Source organism: Herpailurus yagouaroundi, unplaced genomic scaffold, assembly GCF_014898765.1.
Source record: "Herpailurus yagouaroundi ecotype Mexico unplaced genomic scaffold, PumYag 140, whole genome shotgun sequence".
Taxonomy (NCBI): domain Eukaryota; kingdom Metazoa; phylum Chordata; class Mammalia; order Carnivora; family Felidae; genus Herpailurus; species Herpailurus yagouaroundi.
This window is the reverse complement of record NW_024412395.1, coordinates 34,898,635-34,919,658: the sequence shown is the minus strand read 5'-3', so window position 1 is coordinate 34,919,658 and position 21,024 is coordinate 34,898,635. Positions and strand designations below refer to the sequence as shown.

The 21,024-nt window shown below is 37.2% G+C and overlaps 1 protein-coding gene across 3 annotated transcripts in view; it reads left to right on the top strand.

Moving 5' to 3' along the window:
• Positions 1–21,024, top strand: part of STAM2 (signal transducing adaptor molecule 2) — a 52,208-nt gene that overhangs the window by 14,212 nt on the left and 16,972 nt on the right. For 2 of the 3 annotated variants that reach the window (XM_040475081.1, XM_040475080.1), the window contains exons 2-7: positions 6,947–7,031; positions 8,392–8,467; positions 8,586–8,684; positions 9,614–9,760; positions 12,145–12,214; positions 12,808–12,994. In XM_040475081.1, coding sequence (XP_040331015.1) covers positions 6,947–7,031; positions 8,392–8,467; positions 8,586–8,684; positions 9,614–9,760; positions 12,145–12,214; positions 12,808–12,994 — 664 coding nt within the window. Of the gene's footprint in view, positions 1–2,388; positions 2,501–6,946; positions 7,032–8,391; positions 8,468–8,585; positions 8,685–9,613; positions 9,761–12,144; positions 12,215–12,807; positions 12,995–21,024 lie in introns of all 3 variants that reach the window. The other variant, XM_040475082.1, reaches the window with a different exon arrangement.

Below are 21,024 nucleotides of genomic sequence, written 5' to 3'. Positions count from 1 at the left end.
TGGTTTTTGGTAGGTATTAAATAGATTTCACATTTAATTGTGTATCACAGGATTGAAATTGAAAAAATAATCATTAAAAGTCGAGTAATCAATAATGGGTAGGTTATTAGATGGTCTCAAATCAGATTCAACTCTTTGTATGCATATGTGTACTGACGAAATTTGGTAAATGATGATGCTTGGCTTCTCATATCAAAGAGGAAATGATAGATTCTTAGATGTTAGAACTACTGACAAATAATTAGTAAAAATATTTTTCTATCCTTCTTTCCATGTACCAAATGAAATTCCAGAGAGACTAAAGATTTACCTATTAACGAGAAATAATACATATATAAAAGAGAATATAGCTTAATGTCGAATCATCAGGTAGTTCTAAACACTGTATCAAATGATAGTATGAAAAGGAGTGTTAGATCTGTACAGCAAAAACAAAACCCTGTCATAAGCAAAGAGAAGGATGAGCATGAGACTGGCAAGTCATGTATAATAAATGTGATTTGCTTTTCAGACTCCATTGAAGTCACCTGTATATCACAGCACAGGAAGCCTTTTGCCTCCTTCTTGAGACAGTCCCTTCCCTACTTACCTTGGCTTTTGGTTAAGACTCCCAAAAAGGTATTGTCATTCCTCTTTAGTAAACAAGCAGAGAACTGGAACCTCATAAGCCCACTAGTGCTATTGCCTTTTATTGCCACATGGTGTTGCTAGTGAAGTTTGATCCTGTATAGCCCCTTTGGATGTTTGCTCAGCAAACTAGCTGGCCAGAAGCTCTTGCTAGTCCAAAACTTTGTGCACACTTTAGAAAGACCACATTGGGCATCATTGTACACACGGCAATAGGATGTGGAGGAGCAACCAGCATCATTCAATTTATTTATCAAAACCAGAATTTACTGAGTATCTACTGTGTGCTTCAGACTGTTCCATGCACTAGAAATAATAGTGAACAAAACAAAAATTCCTGCCATCATGGAGCTTACCTTCATTATTGGGATTGAGGAGAGGAAGAGAGGTCGGGTGGAGACATATGAAAGACAAAGTATGCTGAAGGGCCTCTGTGTGAAATCCTGACCACTTTTAATTATCTTATATTTCTTCTATGTGGGGCATCAGTATGAGTGATATCAGTGAGTATAAGAGAGGCTGAGTACGTGGTGGATTTAAAATCACGGTGTATTGGGACTCCTCGGGGGGTTCAGTTGGTTGAACGTCCAACTCTTGATTTTGGCTCAGGTCATGATCTCATGTTTTGTGAGATCAAGCCCCACATTGGGCTCCACACTTGGGTTTCTTTCTCTTCCTCTCTCTCTTCCCCTCCCCACTCATGAGCCCATGTGCACATGCTCTCTCTTTCAAAATAAATACATAAACTTAAAAAAATAGTAAAAAACAATGCACTTAAGGCAGAGAAAGCATTTAAAAAAAATCAATGTGTTGATTGCATAGGTATTTTGTGGCCACTCTGTATATATGGTACATCACACTGTTATTTAAAAATATTGTTATAGGTGTATAATTATGAACATAGGTGTTTATATAAGTACAAATGCAAGTTAGCAAATAATACATTTAATATGATCACAAGTATTAGTGAGGAATACTTTTTCTCTACCTCTGAGGTTTCCTTGCTGAGAAGGGAATTCCGTTAGTGTTCACCCTGAGTCTGCTCTGGCTCCCTTAGTCATTTCAACCTTGATGTAATGACTTATCTGACTGGTAAATTTGAGACTAGTTGGCCCAGTGGATGCACTTCATTGATGTGTCAGAGCTAGCGAGTCTTTCCACAGCCATCGAGTGATTTCTCATCTCCTCCATGGAATAAGTTGTGCAGAGGCTTATCCTGCAGGGAGCAGTCTGTGCCTGTTTAGTGCTAAGACATGCTTTCCTCTGAGGTTCACAATTAGCAAGCCCATTTGTCTAATAAACCTACAGCATCTGTTAGTAATAGCAATGATATTTTATTCTTTGTTTCTCAACTTGTTCATAACTTTGGCAGGGAAGGAGGTATCAGCTTTTGGGTGCTCTTTTTGGAGGCACCTCATACATACAATTCTATTTTATTTAGTTTTGCATATATTTTTATTTTTCCATATTCATGTAGAAAAATGTCTGGAAAGATAAGCATCATGGTTTCAAAAGAGGTTGGTAGAAGTTTTTTTTTCTTGTCTGTACTTTTGAATTCACCGAATTCATTAGATGTGGGAAAGAAAAGAAAAAAAGTAAGAAAACATTTAAAAATTTAAAAAGTGTATGCAATAAAATAGAATGAAATGAAGAAAGTAAACCACAAAAAATGTTTTAAAAAGTTAAAATAGTAAAAAAAAAAAATAAAAATTTAAAAAACCCCAGAAAATAAAAATAAATTTTTCTCTTTCTGTATCCAAGAATAAGAAAAGAACAAAGACAAGAAATGAATAGATGGACCCGTGAACAGAATGAAATCCGAATGAAATTACATCTAGTTTCCCCTGGAAGTCAACTGTGAAGCACTAAGCAGGTGGAGAGACTTGTGGTGGTCCTCTAGGGCCTGAGCTTGGTTGGCGCAGTTGGACGGGGCTTGGTGTAACAGCTGTTCTCCACTAGATGGTGCTGCTTAGCTTACTGAGGTGGATTGTTGTGGTGCACGTGCAGGTGTGTGTGCATGCTTGGGAGAGGTGAAAATGGCATCACCCAGCTTCCCAGTCTCTGGTACCAGAATAATTGCGCTCAGCAATTGTGACCGGCAATCAAGCACCCCTCCTTTGTCTTCAGCTTCCATTCACTCCCCACATCTATGCTGTCGGCTTCCAAGCTGTCAGCCTGGCAGCAGCACCTCCCTCCTGAATTATATCTTATATGGGGCTGTTTCCAAACCCCTCACTTCTGAGAGCCCTGTGGTTTGGACTGACTCCAGCACTCTGGGGAGGGTCTTGCCGAGCAGTGGTTGGGTCCTGGCTCGCCCCTGGGAATGTTTGTGCGGTCACTGTTGCAGAGGTTCCGAGATTGTGGCTGGGTGCCTGCTTGCCCCAGAAAAAGTTTGTGCAATTGCCCGGCAGCAGAGGTTCAGAGATTATGGCAAAACAACACACGGCCGGCACCAGGTTTCACCACACCCTTGCGTCTTTGTTCCAATATGAGCACATGTGGCTGTTCTCCAGGTAGGGTCCACTGGGACCTTTCCCTGTGAGGAGGCCATATGGCCTCTACCAAATGCCCTCCTAGCAGAGGAACCGCTTCTTGTGTGGCCCACGGACCCCTCAGATCTCACTGCCTGCTCCTGGGAATTTGCCCTTCCCACCAGGGCACTGCTAGATACTGAGCTACAGAATTTCTGACTCTGCTGTCCCCTGTTTATAGAGTCCTAATGGAATTGAAGCCTCTTTCTCCCTTTCTTGTTCAGTCCGTGTGGGTGTTTCCACTCTTTCTCTTTCTCTCCACCTACTTCTGGGGAGAGTGCTTCTCACGCACTCTCCCCTCCTTTCTCTGTCCCCTCTCCGCAAAAACAGCTCCCTACCCCCTGTGGCTTTTCTCTCCTCCATTTCACCTCTCTGAGCTCTGTATCTGCCGAGTTCTATGGCTCAAGTTATGCAGATTGTTGTGTTCATCCTCAGATCAATTTTCTAGGTGTGCAAAATGGTTTGGTGCTGATCTAGCTGCATTTCAGGGATGAGACAAGCCGGGAACTTCCATGCTGCTCTGCCATCTTGGCCCCCTGAATTTATTATGACATAAAAAAATTGTTAAGGGGCGTCTGGGTGGCTGAGTCAGTTGAGCGCCCAACTCTTGATTTCAGCTCAGATCACGAGCTGCAGGGCGGGGGATTGAGCACTGCGTTGGGCTCCGTGCTGAGTGGAGCCTCCTTAAGATTCTCTCTCTCTCTCTCTCTCTCTCTCTCTCTCTCTCTCTCTCTCTCTCTCTTCTTCCTCTTCCCTGACTTGTGCTTGTACTCTCTCTCTAAAAAAGAAAAGAAAAGAGAAAAGAAAAAAAAGTGGTTAAATATTTTAAACCTCTAAAATATACAGCCTGGTCTGACTTCCCATGTAGAAGAATTAGTCATCTTTGTACAAGGACAAAAGCTGGACGCAAATAGTTTCCATGTCATAGCCTAGTGTTTGAGTCTAGAACTTATACTAGGTAAAAATCTATTACATTTCTTAAATTTCTGGCTTGTCATTTTTACACTTGTCACAATAATTGCTTTCCATCCATTATAATAGTGTGAAGCAGTTTGCATGGTTTTTAAAAGTGAGTTCTGGCATTTAACTGAGGTTAACTAGATTCTGTATTTTTCTCTCCTACTTGTAAAGTATAGCTGTTTGCTAAGCCTGTTTATTTTTTGGCTTTTATTATTCCTTTTAAAAAAGGAACAGCTCTAGAATTCTACCATCTTTCCTGCTTATCACTGTGATAAGTCCATATGAATATAATACTCAGGTTTGACCATATTTGAAATTATGTGTTTATTAAAAGAGATTAGATTTTAAAATATTGCTAAAGTCATAATTTTTATATCCTTATCCCTCTATATTAGCAGAAAAGAAGTATCTCCTGATTTTGAAATTTTGTAAAAGTCAATCAAGTAAAAATGCAACATAATTCAGTGATGATACTCTCATCATGCTTTTTAACAATTCACTTTTTAATTGTTATTTTGATTATGAAATACTTCAGACCACAAAAACATGCTGAGAATAAAATAATCTCTAGATGTTTCATGTACAACTTAATAAATAAAATTTTATAAATACAAGTAAGCCCCTGTGTACCCAGTTTTGATCCCTCATCCTAGTTTGCTAGGATGAGGGATAGTTTGGTATTTATCATTCTTATGGGTATGCTAAAATATTTTTACTACCTATGTATGTGTCACTAAAGACTATAGTGTATGTTTTAATGTTTTACAACCTTATATGAAACATTCATATATTGCTAGTGAGAATGTAAAATGGAACAACTGCTTTGGAAAACTTTTGCCAGTTCCTAAAAAAGTTAAATACAGAATTTTTTTACCATATAACGCAGCACTTTTCTTAGGTACATACCAAAGAGAGAGGTATAAACCACACAAAACTTGCACAGAGATGTTCATAGTAGCATTGCACTACTCACAGCCAAAAAGTTAAAAAAAAATAAAACCAAACAATGACCAAATATTCAACTGGTGAATGGATAAATACAATGAGGTAGATCTACAAATGGAATATTATTCAGTCATAAAAATAACTGAAGTACTGATGCATACTTCAGCATAGATGAACTTGAAAACGTTGTACTAAATGAAAGAAGCTAGTCACAAAAGACCATGTATGATTTTATTTATATGAGAAATACAGATTAGGCAAATTTATAGAGATATGAAGTAGACTAGTGGTTATCTAGGGTGGGGATTATGGGGGGAGATTGGGCTGTGACTGCCAATGGGTATGGACTTCTTTTTAGGGTGGTGAAATGTTCTAGAATTAGATAATAGTGATAGTTGCACAACTCTGAATACACTAAAAAAATCAAATGGTACACGTTAAATTGGGTGAGTTGTGATGTGAACTGTATCTCAGTAAAGCTGTTTAGAAAGTTTATGTGAATGTCATATATTCTGCCATTAGCTTTTTAAACTCAGTATAAACCAAATCATTATATTTTGGGATTTATACATTTTTTGAACATTTAGTTACATATAACTCAATTTTCATATTCTGTTGTATGAATTTACTGTTATTTTATTAATCATTTTCCTCTTTTGCCCTTTAAAAACAATGCTTTTGTTGGGTACCCAGGTAGCTCAATTGGTTAAGTTTCTAACTTTGGCTCAGGTCATGATCTCATGAACCATGAGATGAGCCCCATGTCGGGGGCTCCATGCTGTGAGTGCTGAACCTGCTTGGAATTCTCTCCCTCTCTCTCTGCCCTTCCTCTGTGCCCTCTGTCTTTCTTTCTCTCTCAAAAATAAGCTTTAGGGACGCCTGGGTGGCTCAGTCGGTTAAGCGGCCGACTTCGGCTCAGGTCATGATCTCGCGGTCCGTGAGTTTGAGCCCCGCGTCGGGCTCTGTGCTGACCGCTCAGAGCCTGGAGCCTGTTTCAGATTCTGTGTCTCCCTCTCTCTGACCCTCCCCTGTTCATGCTCTGTCTCTTCCTGTCTCAAAAATAAATAAAACGTTTAAAAAAAATTTTTTTTTAAATAAAAAAATAAGCTTTAAAAAAATCCTATCAAATTCTAATTTGAAAGAAAGCCTTAAAAATATGTATCATCATATAAGAAAATGTGGATTACTGTTCACTATTTGCAAAAGCATTGGTTTTTAAAAAATTTTTTTTTCAATGTTTATTTTTGAGCGAAAGAGAGGGTGGGTAAGGGGCAGAGAGGGAGGAAGACACAGAATCCGAAGCAGGCTCCAGGCTCTGAGCTGTCAGCACAGAGCCTGACGCGGTGCTCCAACTCACAAACCATGAGATGATGACCTGAGCTGAAGTTGAACGCTTAACTGGACACTTAACTGACTGAGCCACCCAAGAGCCCCAAAGCGTTGTTGTTGTTGTTGTTGTTGTTGCTTTTAATGTTTGTTTATTTTTGAGAGAGCCTTAGAGAGAGGGGGACAGAGAATCCAAAGCGGGCTCTGTGCTGACAGCACATCTCGTGAACCATGAGATCATGACCTGAGCCAAAATCAAGAATCAGACGTTTAACTGACTGAGCCATCCAGGCGCCCCTAGAATTTTATAGAATTATTGCTGATTTGTAACTTATTTAGTATTATTTCACTGTTTAGAAGAAATTTTATTGGTGTACCTTAGAACATTTAATTCATATAGCTATACAATTTAAAGTTGAAAATACTTTATCTTCTGAAATTTTTCTGTAGTTCTTTTATATTTGGCAAAAGAAAAGGTTTTAACTACTGTGCCTTTTTTGGTATTTTATTGTTAATTGAGACATGTCCTAATTTTTGTGTGTGCTGATATTTTATAGAAAAAGCCACAAATGAGTACAACACTACAGAAGATTGGAGTCTTATTATGGACATATGTGACAAAGTTGGGAGCACTCCTAATGGGTAAGATGCCCAGTCATGCATGGTGAATGTCTAGGAGCTTAATTACCTGTCTCTTTGCCTGATACAACTTTGAGAGGAAAATGGGATTTTACTGTTTACTTTTGGGGGACAAAAGTAAAGAGATCCTGGTGGCCAGATTTATGGGACTAACCTTATCATGAAAGAACAAATGGAAAAGAGTTCAACTGAAAACCTGAGACATATTAAAATATGTCATTAGGGCTTTTACACAATAGGAACACGTGTTAACAGTGAAAGTTGTTTAGGGAATTCCCCTGTGACTTAGACATGTATGGGAGCCTTTTAATAAAGTAGATAAATATAATAATATAGTAGGTAATATACTGAAAAAGCTCTTTGATAATGAATAGATGAAAATAGTAATATGATGAAAAAGTGAATATAAAAAAGAGTGCTTTTGGGAGAGAATGCAATAAGTAAGCTGAACTGATCTATACTTTAGAAGTTTAGCAGACTGATGAAAGTATTTGTTTTAACATTACAACTTTTCAAAGTACCTTCATACATGTTTATACTGAAAACTTTGAAGACTATGTCTCGGTAATTTTTTTTATGATAAGAATTTGTTGTCTGAACACTAAACCTGTCTTGAAGAAAAAAGGTAATTTATATGACATAGTTTTTTTGTGTTGATCTTTTGGAAATGATTTGGCTCTTGATTGGGGAATATACAACATTTACAGCAAGCTCCTTTTTTTTTTTTTTTTGAGTTCTGCAGTTCTATGAACGAAAGATTGTGTAGAATCATTTTACAGATTTAATCCTTTAATGAAATGAAGTTTGCAGGATGTTATTTATTTACTCATTTACTTAACGTTATTTTGAGAGAGAGAAAGAGAGAGAGCCTGTGCGCATGTGTATGCAAGCAAGCAGGGGAGGGCAGTGCTAAATCACTGGAAGGCATTGGTAAATATTAAGGCACAGGAAAGTGGACAGTGGAAAATATTTTTTGGGGGGGACAAAGTTTTTATTTAAATTCCAGTTATTTAATACACAGTGTAATACTAGTTTATGGTGTACAATTTAGGAAATATTTTTTTAATGTTTGAGAGAGAGAGCACATGTACACATGGGGGAGGGGCAGAGAAAAAGGAGTGAGAATCCCAAACATGCTCCAGGGAGCTGTTAGCATGGAGTCTGACATGGGGCTTGATCTCACAAACCGTGAGATTATGACCTGGGCTGAAATCCAAAGAGTCAGAAGTTTAACTGACTGAGGTACCCAGGTGCCCTTGCAGGATTTTATTTTTAAATTTAAAGTTATTTGGTAGGCCTTATATTTTTAATGTTTAAGTTGAAATTCTGAATAAATCCTTAACCTTCTTCATTTTTTTCTTAGAGCAAAAGATTGCCTAAAAGCCATAATGAAAAGGGTAAATCATAAGGTTCCTCATGTTGCTCTGCAGGCGTTAACTGTAAGTAAAAGTCATGTTATTTATTATTTGACCCAAATTTTAAATGTGTATTTATTTCAGTAAGTTAAATAAGATAATATCTCAACATTTGTATATTGATTTTTATTTTAATTAATAGCTTCTTGGGGCTTGTGTGGCAAACTGTGGAAAGATATTTCATTTAGAAGTATGTTCCCGTGATTTTGCAACAGAAGTACGTGCTGTGATAAAAAATAAGGTAAATTTTAAAAAGAGAAGAATTTAAGTCATTAAAAAGTGCATATACTGTATGTCATTTTAACTCTATATAGCGTTAATAAAATTGTTATAAATGAAATAATTTTTAGATAAGTTTGAGATGAAATAAACTTCCTTTTGTAAAACTTGATGTTTTCATTTGAAGCACCAAAACCTGTTTTTCTTCCCAAAACATATATACTAGTGATAATAGCTCTTCTTTATTGAGAGTTAGTAAGCAGTCACTGCTCTAAGAATTTTACATATACTATCTTGTTTAATGCTCTTAATAACTTTTAGAAGTTCGATTCTCTTGTCATTCCTTTTTTATCAATACAGAAACTGAGCCTTAGAGAGAAGTTGAGTAACTTGTCCTAGGTCATGTGACTAGTAAGTAGCACAGCTGAGGTTCAGATCTAGGTTTCCGTACCTTCAAAGTCCAAACCACCACTATCCTGTCCAGATTCACATTAGAGATAACAAGCAAAGGGGGTCTTTACTTTAGAGCAGGGCCGGGACGGGGGGCGGGGGGTGTTTTCACGATAGGGTTGTTATTGATATCCTTGGGATAGAAACTCTGAAGCACCGTTCTCTTGCTATTAGTAAAATTCCAGAATTTTAGTTTGGCTGATATAAAAAGCTTAGTCTAATGTTGAGCATATTAAGAAAACAAGAAATAACCTCTGAATATAAAAAATCTGTTGTCATTGTAGTAAGAGTTAGAAATTGATGTTTAAAAGGGTAATTTTACAAGAAATAACTCTATCTTAAAGCAAAAATAGGCATTTACCAAGTACTCATGTAGGCTGAGGATTGCTGGACTTTCGTTGATGTTTAATTTTGGTGGTAATTCTCTTTGTTAAATGTTTCAAGTTCTTTAACCATTACTTAACCATAGTTTTATTTCTTTCTTTGCATTGCCCTTAAAAGGCTCATCCTAAAGTGTGTGAAAAACTGAAATCTTTAATGGTGGAGTGGTCAGAAGAATTTCAGAAGGATCCTCAGTTTAGTCTAATATCTGCAACTATTAAATCTATGAAAGAAGAAGGAATTACTTTTCCTCCAGCAGGTTCTCAGGTGAGAAATTCACTTACACCCATGGTTGATCTTATACTATTTTGAAGGTACGTATCATATAAAGGCTGGGCAAAGTCTGTCTTAATCATCATTTCCCACCTCCACTCTCCAGGTGCCTATCTGAAATAGCGCCTTATATTAGTAGATGTTCTAATTGTTGAGTGAATTTCTTTTTTTGTTTTAAGTTTATTGTTTTGAGAGAGAGGGAAAGAGAGAATCCCAAGCAGGCTTATCACTGTCAGTACAGAGCTCAGTGTGGGGTCAAACTCATAAACCGTGAGATCATGACTTGATCCGAAACCATGACCCGACTGCTTAACAGACTGAGCCATCTAGGCGCCCCTCTTGAGTGAATGTCTTATACTTATCAGAACTTTGAAAAGTGAATCAGCCATAAATAATCTGTTTAATGATACTCTAAGTCTAGAGTCATGCAAAAGGCATATATGTATGAGGGAGCCCTTATGTTTAAGAAATTTGTAGTAAAGTTGGATTGTTATAGACAGGTGAAAAATAACTGAATTATAAGTGACACATATGGATGAGGGATGGGTAGGATGGGTAACAAAGACAGGATGCCAGGAGAGAAAGGTAACTACAGACTGGGATGGTAAAGAGGTAGAATTTTTAGATTGGAATGCATTTCAGTATGTAGACAGGAGAGGAGATCCTACTGGGGGAAGAATGATACAAACAAGTTTATGGAATTGAGAAAGCTCAACACCAATTTTTTGAAGAGTGAATATGCCTGCAGGGAATGGTTTACAAATAGATAAGGGGAACTATAAGACTAGAAATTTATTTGAGGAGATGGGAAGATAGCTTCAGTAGGACAGGGGTGAAGGTCAGGATAATAAGCCACAGAGTGGGCTAAGTGTGGGAGAAAAACACTATCTTGAGTTTTGCTTCAGTGCCTCTTTCCTTCCAGTTAATATTGGGATATGGACTAGGGAAAGAAACTAAGAGAAGTACTGTATATTTTATTTGTCTTTGGACTGTAGACTACACAGTCAAAAAGAATCTTTATAGCTGAGCAGAACTAAGGGTTCAAGGGAGAATTTGGGGACAAAAACCTTATAAGTAATAAAAGCAAGCATTTTTCTGCTTTGTCCTTTCTGCATGTCGTTAAAAACCTGTGTGTGTGTTTTTTTAAATATGAAACTTATTGTCAAATTGGTTTCCATACAACACCCAGTGCTCATCCCAACAGGTGCCCTCCTCAATGCCCATCACCCACTTTCCCCTCCCTCCCACCCCCATCAACCCTCAGTTTGTTCTCAGTCTTTTTTTTTTTTAATTTATTTAAAAAAAAATTTTTTTTTTTTTTAACGTTTATTTATTTTTGAGACAGAGAGACAGAGCATGAACGGGGGAGGGTCAGAGAGAGGGAGACACAGAATCTGAAACAGGCTCCAGGCTCTGAGCTGTGAGCACAGAGCCCGACGCGGGGCTTGAACTCACGGACTGCGAGATCATGACCTGAGCCGAAGTCGGCCACTTAACCGACTGAGCCACCCAGTCGCCCCTGTTCTCAGTCTTTAGGAGAGTCTCTTATGGTAAAAACCTGTGTTTAATGAACTGGTTGATGGTTCAGGATCCTGGACATCTCTGTCTTCCATGGCTTTAACGTTGTTTTTAATTTATTTTTTATTTTTGAAAATTGTTTTTGTGAGACAGAGGCAACCTGAGCAGGGAAAAGGCAGAGAGAGAGAGAGAGAGAGAGACAGAGTCCGAAGCAGGCTCCAGGCTCTGAGCTGTCAGCACAGAGCCCAGTGTGGGGCTCAAACTCATGAACCGTGAGATGATGACCTGAGCTGAAGTCAGAAGCTCAACTGAGTGAGCTACATAGGCACCCCTGTCTTCCATGCCTTTAAATTTAAGCATGAGCCTCCTAATTCTGATGTGCCTGAGGTGCCACCATGATTCAAGTACAATGGTACTAAAAGAGCTTAATAAGTATTCCTAGAACCGCACCTATTGTCTCCATCCACCCTCTTCTTTTCAGTAATTATTATGGCTTCTTGCTGCCTCTCCTAGACTTCAGTGTCCCTCACTGAATAAAATACCTTGGACAGTTGAGGTTAGGAAAGTCCAATTGGGAAAGATTTGTGTTTCAGTATTTTCTGTATGCCATGATCTGTGTCATATACTAAGATTTATGCATAATGTAAGCCAGTTTGTGCCTTGTGAGTTTATTATGTTTTCTCGAAAACCATGGTATTTTATTTTAGTATTTGAAAACTGCTACTTTAAATTTTTACAAAGAACTTCACTTTTAGAAGAAACTCTTGTCAGCTTTTTAAAAATTAACATGTGCGAGTAATTATAGAGCTTGTGTTTTCTTTGAAACAGTAGTTGTGTTCATTTTACTCATACATTTACAGACTGTCTCAGCTGCTGCCAAGAATGGTACATCATCGAACAAAAACAAAGAAGATGAAGACATAGCTAAAGGTAAATGCTCAAGCGTGTATAATTTAATATTGCTTAAAACATCCTTGCCAGAACAATTTATTTAAATAAAAATTATAATCAAACTGGGTATGCTTTTACTATTTTGCCTCATATCTAGTAGGGTCTCAAAAGTAAGGAAAACAATTAACATGATACAAGAATGATTTAATTCATAATCATTGTCAATAATACGTATTTAGTGTCTTACCTTTGGAGAGATTTCATTTCACCTTTTCTTTAATGCCAAAGTTATGAGTCAAGCACAGAAATATGTTCACGGCTTGTCCTATATGGAAAGCTACCCATATTATAATGTCACAATCTGTTTGCTATAAAAATAATAGCTGCTGTATATGACAGACTGTGATAATAAGGAATGAGCAAAAACTTTATTTTAAAAAATGTCATGATTCTCTGCCCTGTCCTCCCACACTCCAGAAAAGTTAACTGTTTAGCATTTAATTGGACAAATAAAATACTCAACTTGATTTATTTTATTAAGTATTACATTAAAAGTATTTCTTTTTTGCTTTAAAAAAATCAGAATTAATTTTGGCTATCTTGTTTTTTTGCATTTAAATTTTTCAAATTAGCTATTGAATTATCATTACAAGAGCAGAAGCAGCAGCACACAGAAACAAAATCCTTATATCCATCTGCAGAAATTCAGTTAAATAATAAAGTTGCAAGGAAAGTGAGAGCTTTATACGATTTTGAAGCCGTTGAGGACAATGAACTTACTTTTAAACATGGTGAAATTATTATTGTTTTGGATGACAGGTAAGTTTTCTATCTTTATTTCTGGAATATTTTGAAGTTATTAAGTATAATATTCTTAATTTAGAATATGGATATTAAGGTCTTTGACTTAGTATATTTAAATCATAATAGAGCCTTTTCATACCTTAATTTTTTTCTAACATAAAATTTAATCAGAAATGCATGGATGGCTCAGTTGGTTAAGTGTCTGACTCTTGAGCTCAGCTCAGGTCATGATCTCATGCTTCGTGACATCAAGCCCTGTATCGGGCTCTGTGCTGACAGCGTGGAGCCTGCTTGGGATTCTCTCTCCCTCTCTGTCTGCTCCTGCCCTGCTTATGCTCTTTCTCTCTCTCTCAAAATAAATAAATTAAAAAATAAAAATAAAAGTTAGTTAGACTAGGTAATGTGAGTTTGTTATTGTTTTGTTAAGTTTGGTAGTATTCTCTTGGATAAAAGATGTATTAAATAATGTTACTTATCACAATTGTGAAGCATAAATATTTGGTCCTCTGAATCCATTTGCACTGGGAGTTGTGTATATCAAAAAAACTGGTAAAAAAATTTGGGAAGAAATACAGCTATATTATCTTTGGTAAAAGCAACCAAAAGCTATGCTCAGGTCTTCTCTAATTCTAAATCTGCTACTGTACCCTCCCTCACAATTACTCTATCACTTAAAGTTGCAGTAAAGAATATATCTGTTGTACACCTAAGCTAATATAGTATTGTATGTCAACTACACTTCAACTTCTAAAAAAGGGTAGATCATGGGGCACCTGGGTGGCTCAGTTGGTTAAGCATCTGACTTCGGCTCAGGTCATGATCTCACGGTTTGTAGGTTCAAGCCCCGCGTCAGGCTCTGTGCTGATAGTTCAGAGCCTGGAGCCTGCTTCATATTCTGTATCTCCTTCTTTCTCTGTTCCTCCTCCTCTCACTCTCTCTCTCTCTCTCTCTCTCTCTCAAAAATAAATAAACTTAAAATAAATAAATGTATGTAGGTAGGTAGGTAGGTCTGTCTCTATTGGGCCTAATTCTGTTTTTTACTTTGCCTTTAAAAGAAGTTGATGAGGGGTGCCTGGGTGGCTCAGTTGGTTGAGGGTCCGACTTTGGCTCAGGTCATGATCTCACGGTTCAGGAGTTTGAGCCCCACGTTGGGCTCTGTGCTGTCAGCTCGGAGCCTGGAGCCTGCTTCGGGTTCTTTGTCTCCTTCTCTCTCTGCCCCTCCGCTGCTTGTGCTCTGTCTCTCTCTGTCTTAAAAATAAATAAACGTAAAAAAAAATGTTGATGAAATTTAGTAAAAGGGTGGACATAATAGCTTATTACTGTGAACAGAGATTGCAGATGCATTTGGTATCCATTACAAATAACTTAGTAAGGATATTTAGTCTGGTGCATTTTTAAATGAGTATATACATAAAATAGTGTTACTTTGCTGCAGTAAATAGTTATTGAAAAAGTATTATGTAATAGGGTGAGGATGTGGGGTGCCTGGGTAGCTCAGTTGGCTGAGTGTCTGACTTCGGCTCAGGTCATGATCTCACAGTTTGTGGGTTCGAGCCCCGCGTCAGGCTCTGTGCTGACATCTCAGACCTGGAGCCTGCTTCAGATTCTGTGTCTCCCTCTCTCTCTGCCCTTCCCCTGCTCATGCTGTGTCTCTCCCTCTCTCTCAAAAATAAACATAAAAAAATAGGGCGAGGATGCGAAAAAAGAGGATCTCTTTTGCATTGTTGGTGGCAATGCAAGCTGGTGCAGCCACTCTGGAAAACAGTATGGAGGTTCCTCAAAAAACTAAAAATAGAACTACCCTGTGACCCAGAAATTGCACTATTAGGCATTTATCCACGGGATACAGGTGTGCTATTTCAAAGGGACACATGCACTCCCATGTTTATAGCAACACTACCAACAATAGCCCAAGTATAGAAAGAACCCAAATGTCCGTCGATGGATGAATGAATAAAGAAGTGGTGTATATATATACAATGGAGTATTACTTGGCAATCAAAAAGAATGAAATCTTGCCATTTGCAACTACGTGGATGGAACTGGAGGGTATTATGCTAAGTGAAATTAGTCAGAGAAAGACAAAAGTCATATGACTTCACTCATATGAGGACTTTAAGAGACAAAACAGATGAACATAAGGAAAGGGAAACAAAAATAATATAAAAACAGGGAGGGGGGACAAAACAGAAGAGACTCATAAATATGGAGAACAAACTGAGGGTTACTAGAGGGGTTGTGGGAGGGGGGATGGGCTAAATGGGTAAGGGGCACTAAGGAATCTACTCCTGGAATCACTGTTGCACTATATGCTAACTAATTTGGATGTAAATTTTAAAAAATAAAAAATAAAATTAAAAAAAAAAATTTTTTTTAAAGTTGATGAAATTTAGTAAGGGTGGACATAATAGCTTAATACTGTGAACAGAGATTGCAGATGCATTTGGTATCCATTACAAATAACTTAGTAAGGATGCTTAGTCTGGTGCATTTTTAAATGAGTATATACACAAAATAGTGTTACTTTGCTGCAGTAAATAGTTATTGAAAAAGTATTATGTACTAGGCTCTGTTTATATAAAAAATGAATGAGGATGCGGTTCTGTCTTATAAAATCTAAAGTAAGGGAGTTGAAATTTCTATACAGGTATTAGTATGGAATGCAGACTGTGAATGCCATAAAAGAGGCAATGTTGGGGTCCAGAAGAGACCAGATTTGTACTGGATGCAAGCATCTGGGAAAGAAGGCTTAAGCTGAGAGTTCATTTCAGGTGAACTTTGGTTTTGATGGGATAGGAAAAATTTTGCAAGAAATTGAGAGTAGGAAAAGGAAGGTCTCTTAGGTGATCAAGAAAATAATCTTTTTTTTTAAGAAAAAAAAATTTTTTTTTAAGTCATTGAGAATGGAACACATGACTCCTGAATGAGAGTAAATAAATATTGGTGCTCCTGGGTGGCTCAGTCGGTTGACCATCAGACTTTGGCTCAGGTCATGATTTCGCAGTTCGTGGGTTCGAGCCCTGCATCAGGCTCTGCGCTGACAGCTCAGAACTTGGAGCCTGCTTCAGGTTCTGTGTCTCCCTGTCTCTCCGCCCCTCCCCTGCTCATGCTCTGTCTCTTTTTCTCTTAAAAATAAATAAACGGGCATGTGGGTGGCTCAGTCGGTTAAGCGTCCAACTTTGTCTCAAGTCATGACCTCACAGTTTGTGAGTTTGAGCCCTGCGTCGGGATCTGTGCTGACAGCTCGGAGCCTGGAGCCTGTTTTGGATTCTGTGTCTCCCTCTCTCTCTGCTCCTTCCCTGCTCATTCTTTGTCTCCCTCTCTAAAGAAATATGTAAATAAACATTAAAAAAAAAGACGACTAAGTAGTGTGGGCTCTGAACACTGACAGTCTGAAATGTCAGGCTTCTTAGTGTAATTTTAGTTAGAATATTTACAAAGGAACTTAAGTTTATACTTTAAATACTGTTATGCAACTAGAAAATTAAAGACATTTATAAAATAAATGGAAAGAAAACTATAAAATGAGTAGTTTTTGCTCTAAGATTCAAATTTTGAGTATTTGATCTAGTGAGAAAATATTCGAAAATAAATTGCTACTTACAGGGTACTGATTAATGGCACAGATACTTTATCACTTATCTTCAGTAGGCTTCTACTACCCTGTGCTATAATAACTCAATTCTCTGACTTTTTCTTTTGTAATTGTCATGAATCCATCATGCATACTGTATCCCTTGACATCATTTGGTGTTCACGTGGCATTATACTCCTATTATAGTCTACAGGCTTGCCATGAGTAAAGGGTTATGTTGCTGTGCTGCATGTGTCTTTTCGCACATGTTTAATTAGGCACAAATACATTTAACAACTTAGACTCATATAAAACTATTTTCAGTGGAGACTTAACACTATAAAAAAGAACTTTTATCTTAGTAACTTCTAAGAGACTCAACATGAATATGGTGGAATATGTAGGTTGATTACAGTCATTTGATTGGCTACCCCAATCTTAAAATTGCCATAGACCTCATTAACACCTATAGGTTACATGTTATCATTCTGGATGATGGATTATCTTTGCAAAGGTTTTTAGGCTCAAATGCAAACTTGGGTATTAAAGTTAAATGGCAAAAAATATAAAAAATTAAAAAAAGTTAAATGGCAGTCTTCAATTGAAAGAAGTTCATCTAAATGATTCAGAATATGCCCATCTTCATTGTTTTCATATTGCTGTGGAAATGAAAGCACAAAATTAAAATTTTCACATACACAACTTGAAGTTGCTTGAAGCTGCATCATTCTTGGATTTCAGCTTAAGAAACACTGAACTAATAGAAAAGGCACACATTTCTTATTAACAGAGTATACTAAAAAAGCTTTTCACTTTCTACATTTTTAGCTTTATCTCACCACTCCTTGCTGACTCTTTACGTATTATTTCAAATAATCAAGTAGAATTCTTGCATTTCCAAAAATGCCATATTGTGATTAGATCCTGTGTAGCATTGCACATTTGATTCTTTATTCCTGGAAACTCCTGTCGAAAGAGGCAGACACATTTAGAAAAGAAAAGGAAGTTTACTTGCAAGGAAGATTTGCAAGGGAGTCCAGGCTTTAGAAGGATTGGTCCCCTAAATTAAAAAATACGTATATTAAGGAAATGATCCCCACAAGATCACTAAGATTTCCAGATTCACTACTTGTATGTTTGTGTTTTTTTCACATGATTATCATATCCATAAATAGAGCATCAGTTATTTTCAGCCATTGTTATTACAAAAGACAGTAAATAAGTTGTCTTAGTTGGGAAGTCAATAGCTTAAAGGAGAGGCTCAGGTTTTCATTTTTTGAGACCTAAAATGAGCCAGGATAACTTTGTTTTTTGTTAGTGTGCAGTTTTCTGTTTCTTTGTATTTTTATTTTCTTGCTTATTCATAATGGTAATAGAGAATGTCATTTTTATTTCCATAACCCTAATTTCATTTTCTTCCTGGCACTGCCTGCTTAATCTTCAAAACCCATGTAGATTTTATATCTTCTTAGAAGCCTTTAAATCTTCTCTGCTGTTAGTTTCCGGTAGTTAGAAATAGTTTCTCTTTGCTGCTATACATCCCTGAACATAGTGGCATTTTTCATACTATACTGCAGTCACTGCTCTACATGTCTGTCCTGCTACATGAGTTGATTTTGAGAGGAAGGGAGAAGGAGAAAACAAATCCTACAAGGTAAAGCAAGGTAACATGTTCTTAACTGGTATGAGAGGGTTGAAAAATACTGCACTAGATTTTCGTTCTTGAGGGCAGAAACCCTATCTCCATTAGCTTTGTAACTTCATTGCTTAGTCTAATGTCACTTGTCCTCTCTTTGGTAGTCTTTTCTAAGTGTTAGCTGAATGATCAGCTCATTGACAGTGAAGTTTCTGTGTTTATCATTTTTCACTCAGCTGTGATTTATTTTTACTTAATATAAAAAGCTAAATATAAATGCTGTGTTTAATGATCAGTTTGTGTAAAATTACTGTGCTGAATTACCTTAATTTAGAAATTTAAAAATTGAACAGTATTTTGTATCATTAACATTCCAAAGAATCAACTCATTGTCAGTGGAGAGAATGTAGAGCTGGGTTAGGGCTAGGAAGGAGTCATCATGCTTTGACATGGCATTTGGTTGTTTTGTCTGCTTTTATGTTTCATCAAGCCTGGGAAAGGCTACACATAAAATTGTTGATAAGTTCAAATCTGTGTGTCCATTTCATAGGTTTGAAGTTTCTGGTTTTATATAAAAATTGCTCTGAGTTCAGCTGTCCTTTTTAAAATGGAAGGTTTGGGGCGCCTGGGTGGCACAGTCGGTTAAGCGTCCGACTTCAGCCAGGTCAAGATCTCACGGTCCGTGAGTTTGAGCCCCGCGTCAGGCTCTGGGCTGATGGCTCAGAGCCTGGAGCCTGTTTCCAATTCTGTGTCTCCCTCTCTCTCTGCCCCTACCCCGTTCATGCTCTGTCTCTCTCTGTCCCAAAAATAAATAAACGTTGAAAAAAAAAAATTTAAAAAAAAAAATGGAAGGTTTAATTTAAAAAAGCATGTGTGTAAGAGAGAATTTCTCATTCTAAATAGACATCAGCAGACATGATATATTACAATTGTCAATACATCAATTATTTTCTGGTTTTAAACATTTGGATGATACATAGCTTGCATCTTCATGGTACTTTTTTTTTTTTTAAGTTTATTTATTTATTTTGAGAGAGAGAGAGCGAGAGAGAGCACAAGCAGGGGAGGGGCAGAAAGGGGGAAACAGAGAATCTCAAGCAGGCTCCTGTCAGTGTGGAGCCCGACGTAGGACTCAAACCCATGGACCGCGAGATCATAACCTGAGCCAAGATCAAGAGTTGGATGCCCAACTGTTTGAGCCACCCAGGAGTTCACTTTGTGGTGCTTTTTAAGTCAAATTATGTTTCATAATCGTAGAAGTTAATTCATCCTGAAATTTCATTTTTAAGAATGTCTGCTCAATAAGTCAAATTTTTGGAAAGGAGTGGACAAAATTATCCTTTCTGGATTCTATGATTGTCCATATAGAAAATCCAAGAGAATCGATGGACAAACCATTAAAATTGGTAAGAGTTCATGGTTGTTGGATACAAGCTCAACATACAGAAATCAGTGGGTGCTTTAATCACAGCTTTTAGAAAATAGAAAAAAATTGCCATTCTCAGTAGTAATAAAAAATATAGATGATCTAGGGATAAATAAACCTAATAAAGATATATAAGGACTTTATGGAGAAAGTTATAAAATTCTTTGAAAGATGTAAAGAAATATATACATATAATATGTTTATATAAATATAATGTTTTTATTTTATTTTTTATTTTTGAGAGAGAGCGCATGAGTGGAGGAAGGGCGGAGAGAGTGAAGGAAACAGAATCTGAAGCAGGCTCCAGGCTCTGAGACTGACACGGGGCGGGGCTCAAACTCACAGCCTGTGAGATTATGACCTGAGCTGAAGTCGGACGCTTAACCGACTGAGCCACTCTGGCACCCGTTTATATAAATATAAATGGAGAGAGATACCATGTTCATGGTGAATAAAACTTTAATGTTCTAAAGATGTCATTTTTCCCATATTAATGCATAAATTCAGTGCATTTCTAATTACTATTTTTTTAACTTAAAACAATTTTTTTTTAATATTTATTTATTTTTGAGAGACAGAGCATGAACAGAGAAGGGGCGGAGAAAGAGAGGGAGACACAGAATCCAAAGCAGGCTCCAACCTCTGAGCTGTCAGCACAGAGCCCGACATGGGGCTCAAACCCATGAACTGAGCTGAAGTTGGATGCTCAACCACCTGGGCCACTCAGTTGCCCCTTAAGTTTTTTAATGTTTATTTTATTTTTGAGAGAGAGACAGACAGAATGTTAATGGGGGAGGGGCAGAGAGAGGGAGACACAGAATCTGAAGCAGGCTCCAGGCTCAGAGTTGTCAGCACAGAGCCCAACACGGGGCTCAAACTCACAAACCATGAGATATGACCTGAGCTGAAGTTGGTGCTTAACTGGCTAAGCCACCCAGGCACCCCAGTGCATTTTTAATTAAAATCCCAACAGGACTTTTTTTTTTCCCCCAGAGAACTTGAAAACATTTTAATTTTAACATTAATATGGAAATATGAAAGTATGCAAGACAGAGTACTTTCCCTGCCAAGTATCAAGGCATATTAACAAGCTGTAGTAAATAAATATATAGACTGTTCAACAGAATGGAATCCAGATCCATCTGCTCACGAACAGATAGCAGCCTGCTTAAGATAGAATATTATAAATCAGTAGAAAAAATGATGTACTATTCAATAAATTTTTGCTGGGATTAATAGCTCTTTATACAGTACAAATAAAACTTTGATTCAGCTTCACATAGTACATACAGTTTCATTCCAAATGATTAAAGATTTACACGCAGGGGACAAATAAAAAAGAAAACCTAAAACTATTAAATATATAGGAAAACAGATTTAGAAGCTCAAGGATAGTGAAAGATTTAAGA